The 23,662-nt window shown below is 44.7% G+C and overlaps 1 protein-coding gene and 2 non-coding genes across 4 annotated transcripts in view; all 3 read left to right on the top strand.

Annotated features, from left to right (window-relative positions):
* Positions 1–23,662, top strand: part of TBRG4 (transforming growth factor beta regulator 4) — a 262,457-nt gene that overhangs the window by 176,777 nt on the left and 62,018 nt on the right. Inside the window, exons 2-3 of one of the 2 annotated variants that reach the window (XM_086940993.1) lie at positions 2,374–2,525; positions 14,044–14,498. In XM_086940993.1, the coding sequence (XP_086797119.1) occupies positions 14,094–14,498 (405 nt within the window). In that variant the 5' untranslated portion in view covers positions 2,374–2,525; positions 14,044–14,093. Of the gene's footprint in view, positions 1–1,717; positions 2,526–14,043; positions 14,499–23,662 lie in introns of those variants that run through there. The other variant, XM_086940992.1, reaches the window with a different exon arrangement.
* LOC147685113 (small nucleolar RNA SNORA5) lies at positions 9,485–9,620 on the top strand. Its single transcript, XR_015300809.1, has one exon. It is a non-coding gene; the product is annotated as a small nucleolar RNA SNORA5 (small nucleolar RNA).
* Positions 14,639–14,775, top strand: LOC147685112 (small nucleolar RNA SNORA5). Its single transcript, XR_015300813.1, has one exon. It is a non-coding gene; the product is annotated as a small nucleolar RNA SNORA5 (small nucleolar RNA).

The raw sequence follows: 23,662 nt of genomic DNA, 5'->3' as shown, positions 1-23,662 counted from the left end.
CAAACAGATTATATTTAATGGGACTACGCATGTCTTATTGCAGGATTTCCAAACTCAAATTCCCATATCATTGGATTTGTCATTGATGTATTCATGTATCCTTTAGGGAATTACCCTGTATACATATTGTAAATACTAATTCTTCACACCTGTTTGTTGTTTTGTATGGATGACTATTCTGCACTTGCACTGCGCCATCACTTGGAGCACCTACTTTTGATTATATTGGATGATCAGTGTATACCCTTACGTTTGATTGTTGAAATACAAATCAACTATCATCATTTATGTTGCTACCAGTCTTTCTTTCTGCTTTGTGGTATTTGGATGTACTGAGAGTGACCATTTACAGTAATATTGTTTTAAATAATTCCTGGCAGAACACGTTTTGATATGTACATTGTACCTGAAATGATAAGAGTATGTCGTCAAAGTTAGTCTCTTGAAGGTCTCATTGTGGGAGTGATGGCAGGAGAGGTGGAGGCGGAATAGAGCAGTGAAGGTACCCGTCCGGCTGGGCGCGAAGGAAGGGAGAAGGCATTCAGACTGCTCTTAGACTCGTTTTGTGAAATTAGGTGGACAAAAAGCGGAAAACGAGCGGCAGGCATTACAGAACGCAGAGTACTGAAGCATTATGGGACTTGTGTAGCTGATATCACCGAAGAAGAGCAGCTGCTACTGCAACCCCGTGAGGCGCCCTGCAGGGAGAAAGTGGCTCCATCAAGGCGGCGCATATAATGCTAACCCGCTGCATCTAGTGCAATTAGGTTGCGCAGTGGAGACTTCACTGCTCTGAAATGGCCACCCAGAAGTAGAGAGAGGCGGCGAGGTGGTGAGTGACCGCTGGCCCCCTTTGAGCACATTAACGGGCGGTACACAGAGGGAGACGCACAACCAGGAAGCCCGCTTGAATTCCCCACTCTTTCCTGAGAAGAGTTAAGGTTTTTGGGGTATGCAAGTGATTCAGCGGGAGGTAGACAAGCTTATTTGAGTTACTCCTGACTAGTGTTTGACTCAGCTTCACCCAGTTGGCTTCTTAATTAGTTCTGATTGCGGCGTTGAGTTCCATTTGCCTCGGCGCGACCGGGAGGTGAGCGAAGCTTGGGGGCACACCATACTGGCCAGCTGGGATGATCCTGGGGTTCCACACAAGCGGTGTCTTGCCCTGGGAGGGAAAATGGGGCAGAGTTAACACCCAGCATTTGGCTCTGCTAGATAGGAGCTACCAAGATGGCCGGGGCCTCACTGCAGGTGCTTGAGCAAGGTGGGAGACCTGACTTCCTGGCACAGGTCCCCCTGCCCTTGAGCGCCTTCCTCTATCCACAAGCTGGAGCTCAGCATGACCTCAAGATTAGCCTGGGGATCCAGCATGCTGCCCCCCCCCCTTCCCACCATCCGGCCTTCTACCCCTATGGACATCTCCAACTCTGGTATCTCACCAGACCCAAGACCACCACCCTTGAACACCTGGCTGAACGATGGCAAGAATTTCCTGCTCTGTAAATATGTAATATATAATTGTCCAAGCCTGTTAAAATGTAATCCTGAATGAATTAGCAATTTGTATATATATTTATCTCTAACCACTAGTCTCCTCCTTGAGTGACTTTACAACTTGTAAATTTGCAATGTTTCCCTACTTTCACTCCACTTGTATATATAACTCCAACCACTAGTATAAGTAGTAGACTTTTATACTTACTATCTATTCATATGTGATTTTAGAGTTTATCTGTTTGTAGCTTCCTTAAGTGACGTTACAACTTGTACATTTGCAAATGTTTTTTTCCTGTTTATATTTCTTATGTAACTCATGTAATCAAAAGTCCTCATGAAGCACATCTGGTTCTTTTGTAGAACACTCTGACACCTTCGGGTAATGTTCGCGCTATATAAAATCGCATTAAATATAGCACGAACTCGACCTGAAGGTATTGGAGCGTTTTACACAAGGACACATTAATTTCATTTTGGGTACATTTCCTTTACTATAGGTTGGCTTCCTTTGCTATAAGTGTTGTATAGTTTTCCTTCTTTGTGTTTGACTCATTAAATAATTTTAGAACGGCTTATACGTTTTTAACTGTACTTATCCTACGCTCCGCCTCCACCCCATCTGTCCGCTACAGAGTGGTAAAATAGTTCCAAGATGGCCGCTACACTGTCGTCCATGTTTTGGAAGAGAGTGGAGAGAGCACGATCTCTCCTAAGTCCTTCTTTCATTACTTGCCAGTCATAACTGTGCGTGATTCAGTGGACCGAACTTAAGAAAGTCTATTCTGCCGCACCTGTGTTTCCTTACCTTGCACTGTATAACAACGTAGAATCATGTTTCCCCTGGTAACAGGGTAAAGAAAAGTGTTTTATTTGCAGGCAAGAGAACCATGTGGCCATGTGGCGTTCCGGATGTGACGCTATCGCGGCATGGCACGTACTGGGGCTGTCGGCGCTGGAGGTCACAGGAAGAAAGGAGCTGGTCGTTTGTGCAGCATGGAGTGTGAGAGAGAGGAGGCTTACGATGCTTGGTGAGAGGGGCTAAATGTGTGGTTAGAGGGAGGGACATTATGTGGTGGACGAGTCAAAAGTACCATAGTTGAGGGGATCTGGTGCGGAACAATCCGTGGTAGGCAGAGCGGTGAGGTTGAAATGAAGAACGATGTGGGGCCATTAATTTGTTGGAGGAGATAGATTTTCGTGGTGGATTAGAATGTTGAATTTACTAGATCCTGTCACTGCTCGTTTTTTCAGGCAGTACTAGTTTCTTTTTGTTTAAGCAGTCTACAAGAGTGCGTGTGTTTCCCTTCTGCCTTCCTTGAGTGCTACTCTCTCCGCCATGTTCCGTGTTCCTCTCTATTTCGTCCATGTGCTTCATGTTAACTTCTCGCCCAGGTGTTTTTTCCCAACCGCCTACACGCTTTAGTCTTTCGCCCATTTGACACCCCCACCTATTGCTCCAGCTTATTGTCCACTTTGTTGGTTCCACCACACGTTGTTACCTACTCGCCTTAAAAAAAAAAAAAAACTTTCTCATACTTTCCCCCCCTCTTTTTAGTTACTGATCCAACTCGGACCAGGAATTAACAAGAGAACAATTGCCTGTATCATTTTGTAGGCAAGCGTATGAGTCGGGGATGCTGTTTCACAGGCTAAAACCATTGCAAATTGGTCCCAAGTGAGAGTCCTGTTGGCTTTGCCAATGCTTGTATGTTATGACCTGGCTGGGAGTAGGTTTTATGGGGCATTGAAATAAACCCCTAGCAACTCCGCCTTTCGAATCTGATACAATAATCACGCGGAGTAAATTTTTGGCGTGACCGATCTGCGACTAGCATGTTGCAAGCATGAATTTAAGTATGTTTTTCTTTTCAAAAGGGGTTGCTACAATGTTTGACATATTAAATATGTCAGTAGTTGCCAAGTGATCTTGTATCCGACACAACCTCTTCAGCCACTCATGGTAGTTTATCCAACAGTGCGCTACCTATTGGATTTGTAGCTTAACTTTAAACATGTAAGCAGGGGTTCAAAAATGGTTATAAAGGCGAAGTTGAATTGGCGGCATAGGGCAGAACAAGTACATTGGTGAAGATGAATTTTCTTGGTGAATTGTATCGAGGGGTCTTTCATTAGAAGGCTCCAGTTTAGCTAGATGAGGTGTGGGCAATTGGTTGTCTAGGCAGATGCGTATTAGGGGCTGATTGTGCTAATGGGTGATTAATTGGTGATAAAATGATGATGGTGATCGAATTGGTGATAAAAGAAGATTCATTAAAGCGATCATTGTTGGACTTGAGCTGTAGAGGAGGACTAGAGTAGTTGAATCTATATGGGGCAGTTGGCGTTGATTGGGGCAATAAGATGTGGATTAGATTAGGGCACCAGATACAGATAAGGTGTGGCCAGATCACCAAAGGGGATCGAATGGCTACGGATCACGAAATAGTTTGAAGTGCATTCCATTGTGGTCTAGGTAAAGTGTAATAGTTTGCTTGGTAGGAAGTTAGGATGGTGAGTTAAGAGGGGATAGATAAGTCATCTTCAAACTGTGCTCTCGCCCTTCGTGGAGTGAGGGGGCCTAAAATTTGCAAAGAGGAGCATTTAAGTTGCTCTTAGGTAGTAGAAACATGCTGCACATTGAGTCTCAGTGCTGTGATTTCCAATTTTAAATTGTATTTATATAACAGCTTTGCGGCGAGTAGCAGGCTAATTCAGAACCGAAGGGTAGAGGTAAATAGGTAGTATATTTTGTCCTGGATGAGCGTTGGTGCCAATGGAGTGCTCATATTATCCCTTTTAAAAGGATAATTGCAATGTTTGAAACAAAAAAAGATACATTTGCTAGTAGCTGCCCAATGTCATGAAAAAGCAAAAATGATCAGTTTTAATTACATTTCGTTTCAATATAAAGTTTTCTTTTTCTTATTTCAAATACGGAAATTATTGTATGGCTGTTGAAGTCCCCCCTCATCTTATTTTACTTGAAATGTTTGGCTTGCCTGCTAATATCAGTTTTGTCTTTGTTAGATGATGTGCCCGTATGCTAAACTAAAATTGTTTATCTTGCTTTCAGCATTTACCACTTTATAAAATGTGTGAAAATTCCATCTGGGGAGCCCAGTGACATTTTATGAGTGAGTGCCAAAAAAGATTAGAAGACCACTAGGGTAGAGGTTGGTAGAAGGTTGATGATTTGGAAAGGTACCTCTTTTAGATTAGCTGAGTTAGGGTGGTGGATTTACACCACATCCATTGTGGTTTTAGAGGTATACTGATTCATGGTATGCAGGTGTTATGAACATATAGCGCTCATCTCCTACATGTATGGCCTCCTAGTGTTTTGGAAGTCTAGGGTGTGCTTCTACTAATTTCTGTGCTACCTTTTGTACTGAATCATTGTACGCCTATTTCTCTTGAGTATTGTGTTCTAGTTTATCCTAAAGAATGATATTCAGTCCATTGTGGAAGTGTAGATTGAGCTATGAGTTTATACAATGGTCCATTAACTGACTTATCTGTGATTTCCTGGTAGTATATTGCTCAACCATGTATGTGAATAAGAGGGCTTCATCATTTATCGTAACCAGTGGTGACAGTAAGTGGTTTGAGTTAAGTTGGTCGTCCATGGTATTGTCAGATATGTAGCTTGTCTGAGCTGTGTCAGAAGTGCATTAAGTTTGCCCAATGTGTTTTGTTTATCACTTGGTTGGGAGCAGCATGATATTTATCTGACCGATTTTTGGTCTTCTTTTGGAATGAGGCAGTGTTATGTCGCATTGAGTGAGTGATCTATGCTCGAAATAGGAGCAGCTGTCTCGTATGTTCTGACAGTTAAAGGACTTTGCTGCTTGCAATAGTAATCTGTTAAAGCAAGGGGAAAAAATGGCTTGAAAGCGGTTGATCGGATCCTGTGAGGGTATATAAGCAATACATGTGCATACACATGTTGGGTACAAAAACCTGCACTTAAGAACAATTATCCTAAGAAATAATTGTGATGTTCGGATGGTAGTTGAAGCCTGGATAAAGCAGATCGTGAAACATGTGTTAACTGAACAGGGGGCTTCCAATAGTGAACAAGAATAAAATTAGTCTGGATTGTGCTAAGTAAATTAACCAACCAAAGTGAATGTGAACAGAGATTGATGGGCCCTTCCTACTTCCAATCACCGAGGCTATAAATCAAACCACCCATCCAAACTCAAAGTGGACTGGGCGAGCTTTGTGTGATGAAATTTTACAGTGCAGGTTACCTTGTCATCAACGGCAGAACAGTAGGAGACACCCCGCCAAACTGGTCCTGGACAAACGGCACCTAGCAATCCTACTTGGATTATACCATCTGCAATGCCGCCCTGCTTCACTGTTTAACCAACTTCCAAATTTATCCAAGAACCGAAAGCGACCACAGGCCCCAGGTTATTTCCTTTAATATAAACCCTGTGAAACACAAAACTGCACCATCAGCATGCCGGGGAATACATACCGAAAACCTAAAGCGCCTTAAGTGGACTGAAGAAATTAGCCCGAATATCCTCCAAGCAAGTCAAGTCAAGTCAGTCAAGTCAAATAATTTATATAGCGCGCTACATACCCAGAGGGTCTCAAGGCACTTGAAGAAGGGTGGAGAATTATTTGTCGAAAGTGTGGACATCCTAAGAATAGGAACCGAGCAAGAGGCAATCCCGACTGTAACCTGGACAATGCTCTGTTCCCACCTAACTCACCTTTTTCCAGCAAAGTATCAGGCCGAAAGGGTAATTCAGACACGCCCATTTACAATTTCACAGCATACCAAGTCACTTAAGAAAGCCATAAACGCAGCCCTGCGGGCACTGGCTAAATCTCCGGGGAACAGTGAACGTACAATTCACTATCAAACCACTCAAAGATCCTTCAAGCTGGCGATCAAAAAAGATAAACGGTCTCACGAAAACCAATTTTGGTGCAAACTGGTGTGGGAGAGTAAGCAAAAAAACTCTAGAAAATTTTGGGCTCTTATTAACCACACTAATCCTAGCACATCGAGCTTTGGATCTGCAAACATCCGGGAATCAGACTGGGTAAGATGCCTATCAGACCACTTCAAGTCTCCAGAATACCCAGATTCCAAAGGAAGCAGCTCTTTAAATGAGATTAACCACGGGCCTGCCACCACACGGAGTCTACCCGCCGACTGCTTACACCCCGCCAACATGGACCTTGAGGTGACACAAGAAAGAGTAGCCACATCAATGACCAAAGCAAGATCTGATGGGGCTCCGGGCCCAAATGGCCTGCCACAGAGCCTGTTTAAATCTGAATTGCCTTCTGGTCCGGAACACTAACTAATCTCTTCAATTACGCTCTGAGAACAGCAACAATCCCGGACTCATGGCGGGGCGCCATAATCCACCCAATTTACAAATCAGGATCACGTGCCCAACCAAGCAATTACAGACTCATTGCCCTCCTGGATATTGAAGCCAAGCATTATGCAGGCCTCCTACTGGAGGATCTAAGGTTATGGGCAAAGGACTATAAATTGTTGCCAATGAATCAAACAGGGTTTGTTGCAAACTCAGGGACCAGCACTAATTTGCTAGCAATTTCAACTATAGTCGACAAGGCACTACTAACATCTAGGTTAGTGTTTTGTTGCTTCGTCGACTTCAAAGCAGCATTTGATAGTCCCTAGGGAGGCTCTATGGGTAAAATTAAGAAAGTGGGGGATTCCAGAGAATCTATTACAGGCAATTATCGAACTCCACTCGCGTACATGGGTTCGGGTGAAGCTCGGGTCCGGCACACATCTCTCGCCGAAAATAATGACAACTAGGGGCGTGAAGCAGGGATGTGTGTTGGCCCCCCTTCTCTTTAACCTGTTTATAGCAGATCTGTCGGCGACCCTGGACGATACCAACAGCCGTTCTCCAAAAGTCGGTGGCTTGGGTCTAAGCAACCTTTTGTACGCCGATGACCTTGTCCTTTTTAGCCTCACTAGGGTTGGCCTACAAAGGCTCCTTGATAAACTGAATGACTATACGACTATTAACCAATTAGAGGTCAACTTTAAAAAAAAAACGCAAGTCGTTCCTTTTGGTAAGAAACGACACACAGGTGGTGGTTGGTCATTCAACAACATAAGCCTCATAACAGGCCAGTCATATAAATATCTAGGCGTCCACCTGGATTCTAAATACAATTTTAGAAAGCAGCGTAACAAGATCGCAGTCAAAGCAATAACCCTTGCGGTATCACTAGGCAAGCTTGCAAAAAATCTCTCAGGCCCAACCCTATCGCCTCTTTTGGAGGTGAGGAGAGCAAAAATTGGCCCTACTCTATCGTATGGCATAGTTATTTGGGGGGAAAATGAATACAGCCTTGAACCAGCACACAACCAAAATTTATAAAAAGGTTCTCCAGCTGCCAAAATTCTTATCTGCTGCACAGATAAGACTGGAGATGGGACTGATAAACTACGATGCCTCCAACATCGGGGCATATCTTAATCTCTGACAAGCGGACCCCAATACATTAGAATCCCTAGTCTGGGAAGAAATAACCCAGAAAAATCCAGGTGGAACATACGGCCGTCTCTTTAAAGACGCCATTCAGCGAATGTCAGCAAGTGATTTGTGGGCCCTGAATCCTAGTCAGACAGCATTCAAAATAGGGATCAAAAATGGTGTGAGAATGAGATCAAGTATCATCGATAAAGCACTCTTTTTGAAACGCAGTCACGCCTGGGCTCTTGTAAACTCTTATAGACGGCTAGCCCCCGCCTCCTATCTGGCCTGTACATATTCACTCCATCTATAAACGCAGCCTTATCGCCATTAGAATGGGCGACTGGCGATTCCTGAAAGATTTACCCTCCTGGCGACGCACCGCTGAAGATTTAACTTGTAGAGGGTGTGGCAAAACAGCTGAAACTATGTCGCATGTGATCTGCCTCTGCCCAGCTTTTAATTCAGAACGCAGGCGAAGACTAAAACCAGAATGGAATAGGCTGGGTGCCAGGACTTGCAGGCAAGCTATCATGGTAGCTTTAAATCCTGAAAACACATCCCTAAACATAAGACTCATAAACTTCATTCTGCAAGCATACCGTAATTTCAATCAAAAGAGGCCCTGCTAAAGTGCCCCTCCCACTTTCCAACTCTTAGGGAGGTTAAAATAAAACGACCAGTAACCTCAGGAATGTCGGCTGCTAACTAAAAGTAGGATACCATTGATACGAGTATAATATAAAAGGGAGGAAGAGACAACTTTTTTCCCTATACATCATGCTTCAAGCTACTCTATTTTATTTAAAGAGGCTTAAGAGAAGACAATTTCCGTTTTTATAATGACTGTTAACTGACCATGTTTTTATTCTTCAAGATTTTTTAATCTTATTTATTGATACACAATGTGAATTTTGTTACCTTCTTTTAAAGATATATGTGTTATATCTAAATAAAGATAATTGATTTGAATGTGCTATTCATACAGATCATTAATTCTTTTGAGTAAATAACTATCGGTATTTTGAACTGTACATGTTATGAAGTGTTTGGTGATGGTGCTTCTTACACTTATGAATGTAAAAAGAGTAATACTAGTTGGTACATAGTCAAATTTGTGTGCACCTTTTAACACCTGGCATACTTTCCATTTACCTCTAAAAGTATAATTGAAGGCTTAAATAATTTCAGCAACATTTCTGTGTGGCGTATCTTGGAGCGAATGCTGTTGGTGGGATTTTGAGTGCTGCAAGTGTGTATGGATTGCTGATCTAGAACTTTATGATTGTGATCATTTTGCAGTGGAGTCTAGCAGCTTTGGAGAAGGGTTTGTTGGTATATACTGAAGGCTGCGTTGATGGGGACAGACTAAGCTGGTCCATGTAATGGCTTTTTGGGGGTGTCAGTGTGAGTTCTAACTGCCCTTCATTGTGCAACTACTCACTAGTATCTACATATTTTATAGTTTCTTATAGCACAGGTTACACATTCTGTGTTTATGCAACCTAGTCAAATTCAGTTCCTCCTTGTATGTGGTGGAAACTGGCCCAAATGGTTGCTACAGCAAATCTGTGTCTTATGGGCCCCACGTCTTTGTAGATAGACGCTAGGGGATAATATGTGCCACAGACAATAAGCTTATGAATGATGTGGTTAACTAACCAGTGCTCAATTATCTGACAGACCACAACACGCACAGTGTTTATTTAAATATTGGCTGCATGCAATCAGTTACCAAACTCCTTTAAGTCAAGGGGCAAATGGACAGAGCTAGTATTCGCTGCAATGTTAGGCTTGGTGTTAGAAATGTGGGTATTTGGTTGGCAATGGTTTGCACCTTTGTCCAAGTAAGGACCCTTCTTCCTAATCAGGGTAAGGGAGTTGCACTCCAAAAATAACCCCCTTGGAAGCTTGGCATGAGCAGTCCGGCTTATCTTAGAGGTAGTGTGTAAAGCATTTGCATTTTGCATTTTGCATTTGCACATAACAAACAGTAATACAGTGAAACGATCCAAAACTATAAGAATCCAACATACATTACTTAAAAATATATACTTTGCAAAATATCTTCAAAATTGCAGAAATGTCTCAAACAGTTCTTACCAGTCGGTAGCTCTGTCCAGGGCTACAACGATGCTAAAAACAGTCTAACGGTTCCAGACGACCGCGTCGGTACTGGCCTGCGAAATCGCGAGCAGACTCGTGAACTGTACCTTTCTCGTTGCGTCTGGTGTGTTGCTGCGAGTAGGTCGTGGCAACTGTTGCGATTGCGGTGCAGGGTGCGGTGCTCTCACGATGCGGTGCAGTCAGCGCTCAGTGCCTATTGTCCAGATGGCATCTGTGAGACCAAGGCTTATGGTGCAGGGCGGTGCTGGCAGGTTGCGGTGCAAGTGTCTGAGCCGGTTAGTGGAAGCTGGCGTCGGTCGCTCCAGACGGCTGTGTGGGATGAGGCGGTGTCGTGAAACTTGCGAGCGATGCCCCCAGCCACGATCCGGTCACGGGCGTGTAAGTCAGCAGCAGCGACTACGTCTGTGAGATCAGGATGGTGAAGTGAGGTGGTACGGAGTGCAGTGCCCACAGGTCATGTTGAAAGTAGCGGCTCAGTGGGAGCGTCAGTCATCTGTGATACCAGGGTTGCGGTGCGAGATGCGGACAGTACCCTCTGCGGTGCAGTCAGGACACAGAGCCAGCAACAGTCTGTGGCATTTCCCTTCTCTGTGGCAACTGAAACAGCAGTTCCAGATAGGTACCCAGAGGTTGGTGAAGTCTTAGCAGTCCCCGAGACTTCAGAACCCAAGGCAAGCTCTACTTCAAACCCTTGGAGATACTCGGCACAAATGAAGAAAGTTTAGTCCAGTCCTTTCACTGCCCAAGGCAGAAGTAGCAACTGCAGGCCAACCCAACAAAGCAACACAGCAAAAGGGCAGTACTCCTCCTGGCAGCTGCTCTTCTTGGCAGGTTCCTTGATTCCAGCAAGTTCTCTCTGAAGTCTTTTCTATCCCTGAGACTTCAATAGGAGGCAAGCTCTACTTCAAGCCCTTGGATAAAACTCTTAACAGGGTGATGAAAGTACACTCCAGTCCTTTCCCTGCCCCAGACAGAACCAGCGAGCAGCAGGCCAACACAGCAGAACACGCAGCAAAGTGACAGTTCTTCCTGATGGCTTTTCCAACCCTTCATCCTGGCACGTTCCTTAGTTCAGCAGTAATCTAAAGTTCTGGGTCTGGACCCCATTTTTTTTATAGCACACATTTCTTTGTTCTCTGGTGGCAAGAGAAGCTCTTTGCCCAGCCAATACTAGTTCTATCTTCTCTGGTGCAGCTGCCCGGCAGGAGGTGGAGACAGCATTGTCTAAGGCAGACATGCCCATTCAGGTGTGAAAGAAATCACCCCCCCCCCCCCCCCCCACACTCTAAATGCAGCCCTGGTCTATTCAGCCCAACCGTGACTCACCCAGGAAAGGCAGGACACACATCAAACCCCAACCGCCCCCCCTCCCCCTCCTGCCATTCCGAAGCCAGACAGTCCCTCCACAAACCAGCAGAGGCATACTGGATGGCTAAGCAAGAAAATACCCACTTTCTAAAAGTGGTATTTTAAAAGGCACAATATAAAAATCATCTTTACTAAAAGAGGCATTTTTATATTCTGAGTTCAGGCATACTAAGCTCCGTCTTTCTAACTTGTCCTAATAGGAAGTTATATTTATAAGATGTTATAAACAAACTCTCATTCTGTCCTCTGGGACAGATAGCCATTTAATAGTGAAAATCGAAATTAGCAGTATTTCACTATATGGGCATTCCACACACATCAGGGCATGCCCCGCCTTTCACATACTGCACCCTGCCCACAGGGGTACGTTGGCACCACCTTAGGGTTGACTTGCATGTAAGAAAAGGGAAGGTTAGGGTCTGGCAAGTGGGTGCACTTGCCAGGTCGACATGGCAGTTTAAAACTGTGCGCAGACACTGCAGTGGCAGGTCTGAGTTACATTTACAGGCTGCTCATGTGTGTGGCACAGTCAGTGCTGCAGACCCACTAGCTGCATTTGATTTACAGTCCCTGGGCACACACAGTGCACTGTACTAGGGACTTACAAGTAAATCAAGTACTCCAATCATGGAAACACAAATCCATAACACAATTTACCTAGAGAGAGCATATGCACTTTAGTACTGAATAGCAGTGGTAAAGTGCCCAGAGTCCTAAAACCAACATACACAGAAGGCCAAAAAGCAAACAGTCTGAGGGTAAACACACGTAAAAAGCCAAGTCTAACACTTGGTTAGCAATGACATGGTGTGTATGGTAAACTCTGCTCTGCCTATAGAGTTTTGCCTGCTTAGAGCATGGAGTTCCGCAAAAACTCAGCCAACTGCAGCATGGTGGAATTTTTCTTGCACATGGCTTGCCAACAGTAAGTTGGCGCGCGTGAGAAACTAACAATAGACCGCCTCCCAGAGAGGTTTCTCAACGTGGGCACCTGTGGCTGGTTGCCTCCGCGTGTGTTGAGAAATTTGGCGCTCACGCAGTGAAAGCTGCAGCTCAAGTAGAAAATCTACTCGAGCGGCAGAAAAAAGCATCGCCCTCTGGCATGCCGCGTGGTGCTGTTCGTGCCGATTTTACAGTGCAGGATGAGTTCCGGGGTTCAAAAAAATCAGTGCAACAGACCAGAATTCTGCTGCTCGTGGAACTCTGTGTAATCTCCCGGAGTTTTTAGGTAGAATTCCGTGAGTTCCACCCACCCCTAGTGATGTTCATATATCAGCAGGGAAAATGCATAAGAGAGTGCATAATGGCACTTCGAAGTACAGCTGCTGGTTCCGGACTGCTGCAATCATCACAACCAGAATTGGGCAGGATGGGTCAGACTTAAGCGCTTGGTGCTGACCTCTTGTGTGTCCCGATCACATGTTTGAGTCCCAACAGTGCCAGCTGTGACTTTCCATATTGTAAAGTTGACAGCTTGATTATAATTTCTATGCGTAACAGTAACACATTTTATGTGCAGTGCTTAATAACCAACTACTGCAGTATTAAGTGCTATACAAAAAAAGTTTTTTTTGCCTTTGTCAGGCGCATCTAGGTCCCTCTGGAATATTGGGCAGTGATCTCAAATAATGGTGTAGGAGGGTTAGTTGACTTGTTTGTCTGGGACTAACAGACATGCTTTGAGGCCATCCTGGTATCCACGATTGAAGAGACTCTTAAACCACTTTCTGAACCATATAGACCACATGGGTTGTGGTTGAATCCGAATATGTTTATTTGGTAACTTAATCTAGGCGGTCGCTTCTATATGATTGACCTCACAGTCAAAAGAAAACTCAAGTTTACAGTTGTAAAATAGTGTATAGCATCCATTAAAGCCTTTCCACCAGGGCCGGACTGGCTACTGGGCAGTTGTGTGTGCTGCCGAGCTGGGGGCTGTTTTCGTTGATAGGGACCTGCGTGTGAAAAACGAAATTCGTTTTCCTTTTTTTATTTCAATGCGCATGCAGGTCCCCATCAACGAAATAAGCCCCCACCACAGAGAAATGAGCCCCCAGCTCCGCAGCACACACAACTGCCCGGTAGCCAGTTCGGCCCTGCTTTCCACCTCACATATATTTTTCTGACAATACATATTCAGGTAGTTACCTGTTCTGGTCTCCCGACTGAGACACCATATTAACTCTTTCACTCCCTCACCTTTCCTAGTCATCCTCATTTGCTGACCAAACTACATCACCTCCTGGGCCTTGTCTACTAGCCTCAGTATGGAACAGATACTACACAGAGTTTGAGGCAAGTGCAGCTATGCAGAGTAAAGCAACAGGCACTCTCTAGTCTAGAAGGTCACAATAATGGCAAGTGCTCCTAAAACAAATATCAAGAGCATAAGCTATTATTAAAGAAAAAAGTTAGGAACTAGCTGTGATTCCGTTACCTGTAATGTGGTTGAAAATGCAGTGCATGTATACACAATATTGATTGTGGTTTGGTTAAAATACAAGTAGATATTGCACGCTAATGTGCTTTCGATAATTCTGAATCTTCTGTTTTTGTCCTTCAGCAGGTGCATGGTGCAGAGCTGACCTTGGTTCGAGTAATTGAAGAATCTCAATGGCTTCCCGACTGGCACATCGTTGCTCCCGGCTGTTAAGAGCCTCTTTCCAAGTGCCAGTGACTGCACCAGCTTGTGCTCTAGCCAGCAGACCTATCCCCCCTAAGACTGTACCTCGTTCAACTGTGCACACCTCTAGCTTCTGCAGACAAGCGGACCCTTTCCAGGTCAAGGAGCAGGTGCACACAAAGCTGCCTGATCGGACTGAGGTTGAAGGACTCATTGAGACTGCATCTGGCCTGGAAGACTTGCTTCAGATAGGCAGGGCTCAAATTGTGACAGGGAACCAGGCTGCCCTTATTGTTATTGCCATCTCTCGGAATGCCACAGAGACCAAACTGGAGGCGGGTAGCATCCTCCAAGATGATCGATGTCAACAGTTACTACAAACTATAGAGAAGCAGGTAATGTAGCCCTCCGTTAATCTTGGTATTTGGCTATTGCTTTATTCCTTATTGGAAGTAATTGCTTAATTAGTAGAATTGAAAGTATGCCGTGATTTATAAAGGATTTTTAAATTCTGTATATTCATTTGGCTATAAGACGCAGCCTCCTCAAATTCAGTCCCGTCTCCTTTGTGTCGGGATCTGGCCCAAATGGTTGCTACATTAAATCCCTGTAGCTCATGGGCCCCAGTTATCTCACACATGGTACTGGGGATAAAAAGTGCTATAGACAAATTGTTCAACTGATTTATGTAACTTTTCCTCGAGTATGAAACCAGGCCTATTATGAGAAAGGAGGAATTTTTTTTGTCACCCTTCAGTAAGTGGAGTTGGTTTACTCTTCACATTTCCAAATCAGGGATGTGCGATTTGTCAGCGAGAATGCAGTTTATGGACTTATGTATTGATGGTTCCTGTTGCAAATTGTTAATTTACAGTGAATTGCAAAATACCTTACATTTGTGAATCGGGCAAGTCGAAGTTGCAATTGTCTGGGAGTCGGGGATTGGTGTCCTGCTAGCAACAGAAGACCTCTGTCGCTGGGTTTCTATTTCCAGTGGTAAATATATATTTTTTAAAGCAACCAATATTCATTAAAGGGACACAAGCTGCTTTAAACAAACAAAGCCAGCTCCCCTCAAGCTGTCGGCCACAGTTGCCAAAAGTTGTCCCATGGGGCAGACTTTCAGTTTCCAAATCTAAACTTCGGTGGTCTGTAACTGATGAGTGGTTTTGCAACTGCAGTGGTGTTAAAATTGATATCTATCTTTTCAAATTTCAAACAGGAGTGTAACACCTGTTGCATTCCCGCTTCTAATTGTAAGTTGTGATGTGTGTGGACTTTACACTTCAAGCCACCTGTCCATTCTTTCCATTGCAATTGCTCCACTTGCATAAGGGAGTAGGCTTAGTCGATCAGGCCACAAGTGGTCCCTCTGTTGACAGAGCTGCTGACACTTCATAACCCTGAATTGTTTTTCACATTGTTACCAGTACTTAGGGGGTCATTAGCATTGCGGTTTTTCCACATCCTCCGGGCCGGCGGCAGTGTCCGCCGGCCTGGAGGATGTGGAAAAACCGCTGTGGAGGCTTCAAAGACCCCCCGCCAGATTAGGATGGCTGGGGGGTCAGGAAGACCGTCCACCGCGGTCGCCTTACGACCGCGGTGGAAAAGCTCTAATATGGAGGCGGTGTCGAACAGACACCGCCAGCCATATTAGGATGGGGGGAAACTGATGCCTTTCTGCTGCGACTTCTCCGCCGTGGAAAGGCATACTGAGATTTCTTAGGGGGCCCGTTGCGGGCCCCCAGGGTGACTGGGAGGTGTACAGGGGGTGTACCTATGGTACCCCCCTGCATTTGTGTGCACGAAGTGGCAGGCACCGCGCGGTGCCTGCCGCTTTTTGCACGCAAATGCGAAGCATGCATATTTAACCTTGCGGCGGGTGCTTCTTCAAGCAGCACCCGTCGCAATGTTAAATATTGAGGATGTGACCGCCAGGGTGGCGGTCGCATCCTAATTGCACTGGAGGGACCGGCGCTGCCCCTGCGGACGGTCCCTTCTCTTCTGGGGTGGCGGACGGACGCAGGTCCGTTCGCCATCCTAATGAGCACCTTCATTTGTAAAACAAGAAGTGCCAGGGCCCTCGTCAGGAGGCTACCACAGATCGCACTACCCATTGCCCCGACCAGTGCTGCCAACACAACTATTCACCATCACACTCCCTACAAGTGTGATATTTCAGCATATTCCAAGACGCTAAAGCTATAAGAATAGCTTGTGTGGCAGTTCTAGTAATTTTTAATGTATTTTGAATTAATAAACAACTGTTGTGCTACTCTCTAAATCAGGCAAAGAGTGCCACCCTGTTAAAGACTGCCATATGTCCTGGTGTTAACATTTAAGTGCGGGTTCCAGCACCGGATACAACCTGCACAAATTAAGCACTGATAGTTACTCACATAATTTCGAAATAAAAAATTGGTACTTGCACCCTATGCGCCTTTTGAAAATTTTATTTCCCGGTATGTAGCTTGTGCAGTGCATTTTAGCTTGGTACTCTGCTTTTTAAATTGGGAACCAATGATAAGAATGGAGATTTAATTTTTGTTGGGAATGTTTTATGTATCCTCTTTTACTTGTAAGAGCATTTATTTTTCGCAAAAGCTTGGTTATTTATTTTTTGTTATTTATTTTTATTAGAAAGAACAAGCAAGGCAGCAACAAATTACATGAAGTGCATAGACTGTGCAAAGGCGGTACATCATTAGATCAACAATGAAATAATCAATACAGTGACGGGTGGGGGGAGAGGAGGGAGCATCAGAAACCTTAAAGCAATCAAGAAGGAATGCAAGGTCAGGGGGAAAGCAGGACATCAAGGGCAGGCGTCGTTGGTGGTACACATATGTCGCCTCTATATCGGTTCCACGGACCCCATATTTTGTGCCACTTCCGGGGACGACCCCGAGCCAGGTATACAGTTTTTTCCCTAAACATGCACCAATCCATGTTTTCCATCCACACCTCGAGGGTAGGGGGTCTCTGGGATCCCCATAATTGTGCGATATTACTTTTGGCGATCATAGCCCCTAGGGTCACCCCTTGAGTTTGAGCCACGTTATGGTCAGTGGGCTCCCAGACATTTAGCAAGCAGCGCCTGGCTTCTGGCAAGAGAGCCACCCGTGACTTCCTGAATAACCTTGTGAACCCTCCTCCAATAAACAGCGAATTCCCTGCATTCCCAGATAATGTGGAGAAACGTACCCAGCTGCCCGCAACCCCGTTGGCAAAGACCCTCTTCAGAAAATCCCATGCGAACCAGACGGGGACCCGTGACATATACTCTATGTAATATTTTCAGTTGAACTAATCTGAGCCGTGCTGGAATCGCAACCTCCTTGGGGGAGGAGATTGCAGACTGCCAGTCCTCATCACGGGTCCATTGATCTCGCAATTTCAACAGTAGGTCCGCCCTGTGATCAATTTTTTATATACCAGGGATATGGTACTATCCAGTAAATGACCATCCAACCCTCTGTCCTCTAGTGGGGTAGATTCCGGTATCTCCTCCCCAATCGGGAAGACCGAAGTTAATGCATGACGAACCTGAGCATAAAGGATATATTCGGACCCACCCAATTCAAACTCAACTTGCAGGGCCGCAAATGACTTTACCTGTCCCTTGACCCAGAGGTCTCCCACCTTGTTAATGCCTATAAGATCCCATTTGTCGAACCCCTTGGTGTTCCACAATTTGCCAAACCTATCAGACCCGAAAAACGAAGTAGCCAAGGTCAGGTGATCTTTCCAACCTAACGCACTAGTGGCATCCTGCCAGACCCGAACGGCTGCCCTCGTCGGACCCGACAAAGACCTTACCACCGACTTAGAATATAGCACCCTGTAATAGTAGCCCCCGGGAAGTAGCCACCGATCCATGGCGAAACCAGGGTTTAACTCGGGGCCATACATATCATGGTTGATGGCCCCTAACTGCGATGCCCAATAGTACCTTTTGATTTCGGGAAGAGCAATACCCCCGTCGTACCACGGGAGTGTCAATTTGGCAATCGCGATGCGGGGCCTGCTGTCCCACAGCAGTTCCCTTCGTAGACCCTCAACTATCTGAAAGTAACTAGCAGGAACTATGTCAAGTGTATTCTGAAGGGCATACAAAAAACGAGGAAGAGACATAATCTTAAAAAGGGCCGCTCCCCCAAGCAGGGAAAGCAGAAGCTTCCGCCAGTACGCAACATCTCTCTTCAACCCATTCAAGGGGGGGAGAAGGTTTTGCTCATATCTGACCCGAGGGTCCAACGAAACATAAATACCAAGATATTTAAACCCCTCCTGCGCTATCTGAATGGGACAGTTACGCACAAAACTGGAGTATCACCACAGAGGACGTAAAGATAGGATTTAGCCCAGTTGATAATCAGGCCCGAATTTTTACAAAAGGAAGTCAAAACGTCACACAACTATCAGAGATTTCCTAGGGGAAGTTAAGTAAAGCAGGATGTCATCTGCATATAGGGAGATGCGATCTTCGTATTCCGGAGACCAGTAAATACCCCTCATGGAGGGCTCCCAACGATTCCAGGCAGCGAGGGGCTCCAAGGCCAGAGCGAACAAAAGGGGGGAGAGTGGGCAACCCTGACGGGTACCCCGACCGAGACAAAACGGAGCCGAAACACGACCATTAACCTTAATCTGTGCGAGTGGGTCAGCACAAAGAAGCCGAACCCAACCAATAAAATCTGGTCCAAACCCGAATTTAGCCAGCACCGCCCACAAATACGGCCATTCCACAGTATCTAACGCCCTAGTGGCGTCCAAAGATGCCAAAATGGCCGGCTCACTCAGTGTCGCGGCCCTCGCGAGGACTCCGTGCAGACGCCGAAGGTTCAAAGCTGTGTTTCTATGCGGGATAAAACCAGACTGATCCGGGTGGATTAGAGCACTAATGGTTTTGATCAGTCTATTAGCCAGTAGCTTGGCAAGAATTTTAGGCTCGGCATTTAACAGAGAGATCGGTCTGTATGAGGCACAACTATTCCTCGGTTTCCCTTCCTTGTGTATTGCAACTATCGTCGCCAATCTTTGGTCGCGGGGGAGAAAACCACGGTCCCGGGACTCTAGCAACATGTCCCTTAAATATGGAGCAATCTTGTCAGGCCGGAGCTTGTACACTTCTATCTGCAGACCATTGGGACCCATCGCTTACCGGAACGTAGGGAACGCATAGCTAACGCCACCTCATCTGCAGTAATTGTACCATCCATAAGTTCCCTGTCTTCCACAGAGGGACACGGCAGGGCAATATCTCTAATATGCACGAGTCCTCCTCCGGTCTATCAGACACTGAAGAGTACAGTATGAAAATGATCCGCAAAAAACGCCACGATCTCTTGTGGGTCTGTCACAACAGCTCCACTCACTGTCACAATCTCCGGTACCACCCGATTCGCTCTATCCTTTCTATCTAACCATGCTATCAACTTGCCTGCCTTGTCTCCAACATCATAAAGACGCCCCTGTTCCCGACTAAGAGCCTTCGCAGCCTCCGTCACCAACATCTTATATTCCAAATGCTTCAATTGCAGAACATGCAATCCAGAACGGGTCACCTCCCGCTCTAGCGCTAGTTCCAAGTCAGCGATCTCAGTCTCTATCTTTACCACTTCTTCCTCTTTCTGATTCTTGATTCCAGCAATCAATGATAGAGCTTGACCCCTGATAACAGCCTTAAACGCCTCCCACAAGGAGACCGCAGAGGAAACCGAACCTTCATTCTCCCGAAAATAGTGATCCAAAGCCTTTACAAGTTCACTGCGGGTCTTGGGATTACGAAGAAACCAAGGGTTGATCGGGGCTACCCGTCACTCGGCACCCGATGTTAATTCCAACCGAAGCCACAGCGGGGAGTGATCGGAAATACCCCGGGCCATATGCCTGATCTCTTTAATACAAAACGCCTGTGCAGCCTGCACCAACACATAATTAGGGCTTCCGTTTTTTCCGTTTTTACGGATTTCTACATATAAATACAGACGGAAATCTATATTTTCTTTGTATTTATATTTAGAAACGGCAAAATACTAAAAAACTTTGCCATACTCTAATCCAGAGTTCTCTCCAGGCCCCCTACCTGCTGCTGGAAATTCCTTCCCGGGCACACACAGCCGTGCCAAAGTACTTCACAGGTCTTTTGAAAGACCATTTACTTGTTAATGAGGCTTTATTGTTCGCCCCATGCTGTAGCCTCCCCTGACTCCTCCTGTCCCAGGCCCAACAGAGTGCACGTTTTAAGCAGCAGCAGCGCATCTTGGCACTCCGCTTTTTTTAAACTACAGCTTGAGGTGGGGACAAATTTTTGAATGCTAAACGATCTTCAAATGAAAGCTTTTCCCTCTAAAATCATCATTTTCTGCCAAATACTACTTGAAGTATAATGTAAACAAGTATTTAAATGATATGTAATTCAGGCCTTATTTTTAAAGACAGTCTTGATAATAGTTCAAGCAAGCCTTTCTTATTTTAATGGTGGGCCTGGATTCTGTGCATAGTTTACACAAACAATTAAACAGGCAGCATTACTGTGTGATGCAAAGGACATTTAATTTCTGGACCTTTAAGTGTATACATTTTGGGTCAGTAGCATTCCACATTGTGATAAGGGCAGCGAAAGAGACAATCATTTATTTACATACCACCTTTAGAAGCTGGAGCAAGGCTTTGAAGTGGAGGCAAACATTTGTGAACACTGCATTGAGTCCGAAAAATAGTAGTGGTATTAAATCGAGTGCGGCAAGACACTTTAAATAGAAAAAAGCACAAGATTGCTCAACACAAATTGCAAGCTTGTGAAAATGTAAAATACCTTCCTGGAGCTGGAATAGTAAAAGGAAAAGGATATTTTGTTTAAATAAAAGTCTTAAAGAATGTTGATGTTGATTGTGGAGAAATTAATTGGGGAAACAAACAAAGACTTAATTGCTGCTCGTCGTCATTAAGAAAGACTGGTTTGTATTGTGATAATGTAGTCAAATCAAGCTAATTGAGGGCGTACAGAAGTAAGGCGAGATGTCAGGGGCTCGGGAGTATTGATTTCAGTAGAAAATATGTCTCGCACAGGTAAATCTCAGGTGCAAGTCTGTAAAACGTTTTTTTTTTTTTTTTACCTACCTGGCTTTAGATGGAAATGCAGAAGCGCTGGCACATGTTTGCTCTTGATAATTGCTTGTACTCTATCCTAAGGCGTTTTTATAGCAGAACTGAGAAGCACAGGTACTCTCCTTTTCAAATTACTCAGTACCAGACCATTTAAAGCACTGCTAAAGCCACAACAAATCGCTAGTTTAAGTGAGCGCATGTGTGCCTTGTCAATTTAAATAAATGTGGAAAAATACTAGCTGTAGCGTCGTCTTTTACGTGTGGCAAAAACAAATGTGGATAAATGCAGAAAAAATGCCCAAAAAATAAATATGGATAAATACAGACGGAAATGGCAAAAAAAGAAATACCATAAAACCGGGAGCCCTACACCTAATCAATCCTAGAGAGGCTACCATGGGCGCCCGAGTGAAACGTATACTGCCGCTGATCAGAGTGAAGCAATCTCCAACAGTCGACCAGGCCCAGAGTGTCCATGAAGTCAGGTAGCCATCCAAGTGCCCTCTGTAGATCCCTATGGGGGTGTCTATCGAGCAAACTGGAAACCACAGCGTTGAAATCCCCACCAATTATCAAAGACCCCCCCCCCCCCCCGGGGAGATCTAGCAGAACCCGTCCCAAATCAGCAAAGGTATTGGATTGTACGCCAGGAGGGATATACACAGAGACCAGGGAAAGCGTGCGGCCTTCCCACCGTCCCGAAATAGCAGCATAGCGTCCCCTATCATAGAGGACCGTGGGGTCTATTTCAAGTGGGAAAGCGTTCTTAACAAGAATTCCAACACCCCAAGATCCAGAGGAGAACCCGGCATGGGCAACTAGACGATACCCCTTCCTGTTCATGGCATGACATGTTCCCTACCAAGTGGGTCTCCTGCAATAGAACAATATCAGGGGAGTGACGCTTGGTTATTTAAAAAAAAAAAAGCAGGTAAACAGCATGGCGTAGATATAACAGAATCCTTCCTGTACATCGCACTGAACAGACTGCTCAACCAAGCAGCTATGGTAATGGAGGGATTTTTTTTTAAATATTGGCATTGGTTCACTAAGGTTTGCTCTCAGTTATGAAACGCCCCCTGAAAATAGTATGAGTACTAGCCATTGAAAGCAGTGTTTGAATTATTGCTGTTGGTGTATGCAGTAGGATATATATATATTATATATATATATTTTTTTACACAAAGCATCCTCGCTATGAAAGCGCACTCCAACACCAGCAGTATTTTCGAGGCAGAGCTGCATTTATTCATGTACAAAGTTAATTTCTTTAGCCTTATGCGTTTCGGGGCTCCTGTCCCCTTGGTCACAGGCATTTGGAAATGTAATGGGGCGGAATTAATTTAAACAAGCATTTTCAGCACGTGACATTTAAGCGATCATCAATTGGCCACCTTTAATCACAGCATAATGCTGCATGCTGGTAATGAGTCTGTGCTACTTTGATAATATTTAAAATGTCTTGCTCAGTGTTACCTATAGTAGGCTCTGCTCCATTACACAATTGAATCCATTTCATAACCCTCCAGTGGGTCCTTGACACGAATTGCAGTCTTTTAACAGCCAGCTGGTGTTCCATAAACTGAAGACTTCGAAGATTTCCTGTGTCTCCAGATGACCCTCAGACATCAAACTGTGCGTTTTCGCGTTTGGAATGCCAAGTGTGATATTTCAGACTATTCCAGGACGCTAAAGCTATAAGAATAGCTTGTGTGGCAGTTCTAGTAATTTTTAATGTATTTTGAATTAATAAACAACTGTTGTGCTACTCTCTAAATCAGGCAATCAGTACCACCCTGTTAAAGACTGCCATATGTCCTGGTGTTGACAATTAAGTGCTGGTTCCAGCACCGGATACAACCTGCACAAATTAAGCACTGATAGTTACTCACATAATTTCGAAAGAAAAAACTGGTACTTGCACCCTATGCGCCTTTTTGAAAATTTCATTTACTGGTATGTAGCTTGTGCAGTGCATTTTCTTATATACAGGTCAAAACTGGCTTATAGCTTGGTACTCTGCTTTTTAAATTGGGGACCAATGATAAGAATAGAGATTTAATTTTTGTTGGTAATATTTTATGTAACCTCTTTTACTTGTAAGAGCAATTATTCTTTTTCGCAAAAGCTTTGTTATTTAAAAACAAAACAGGTAAACAGCATGGAGTAGATTTAACAGAACCCTTCCTGTACATCGCACTGAACAGACTGCTCAACCAAGCAGCTATGGTAATGGAGGGAATTTTTTTAAAATACTGGCATTCGTTCACTAAGGTTTGCTCTCAGTTATGAAACGCCCCCTGAAAATAGTATGAGTACTAGCCATTGAAAGCAGTGTTTGAATTATTGCTGTTGGTGTATGCAGTAAGATATATATGTATGTATGTATATGTTTCACAATCCTCTTTTCTTTTCAAAAGGAAGACGGCACTCTCAGGATTTCTTT

Source organism: Lissotriton vulgaris, chromosome 10, assembly GCF_964263255.1.
Source record: "Lissotriton vulgaris chromosome 10, aLisVul1.2, whole genome shotgun sequence".
Lineage (NCBI taxonomy): Eukaryota > Metazoa > Chordata > Amphibia > Caudata > Salamandridae > Lissotriton > Lissotriton vulgaris.
Note: the sequence above shows the minus strand (reverse complement) of the source record. Positions and strands in the feature narration are given on the sequence as shown.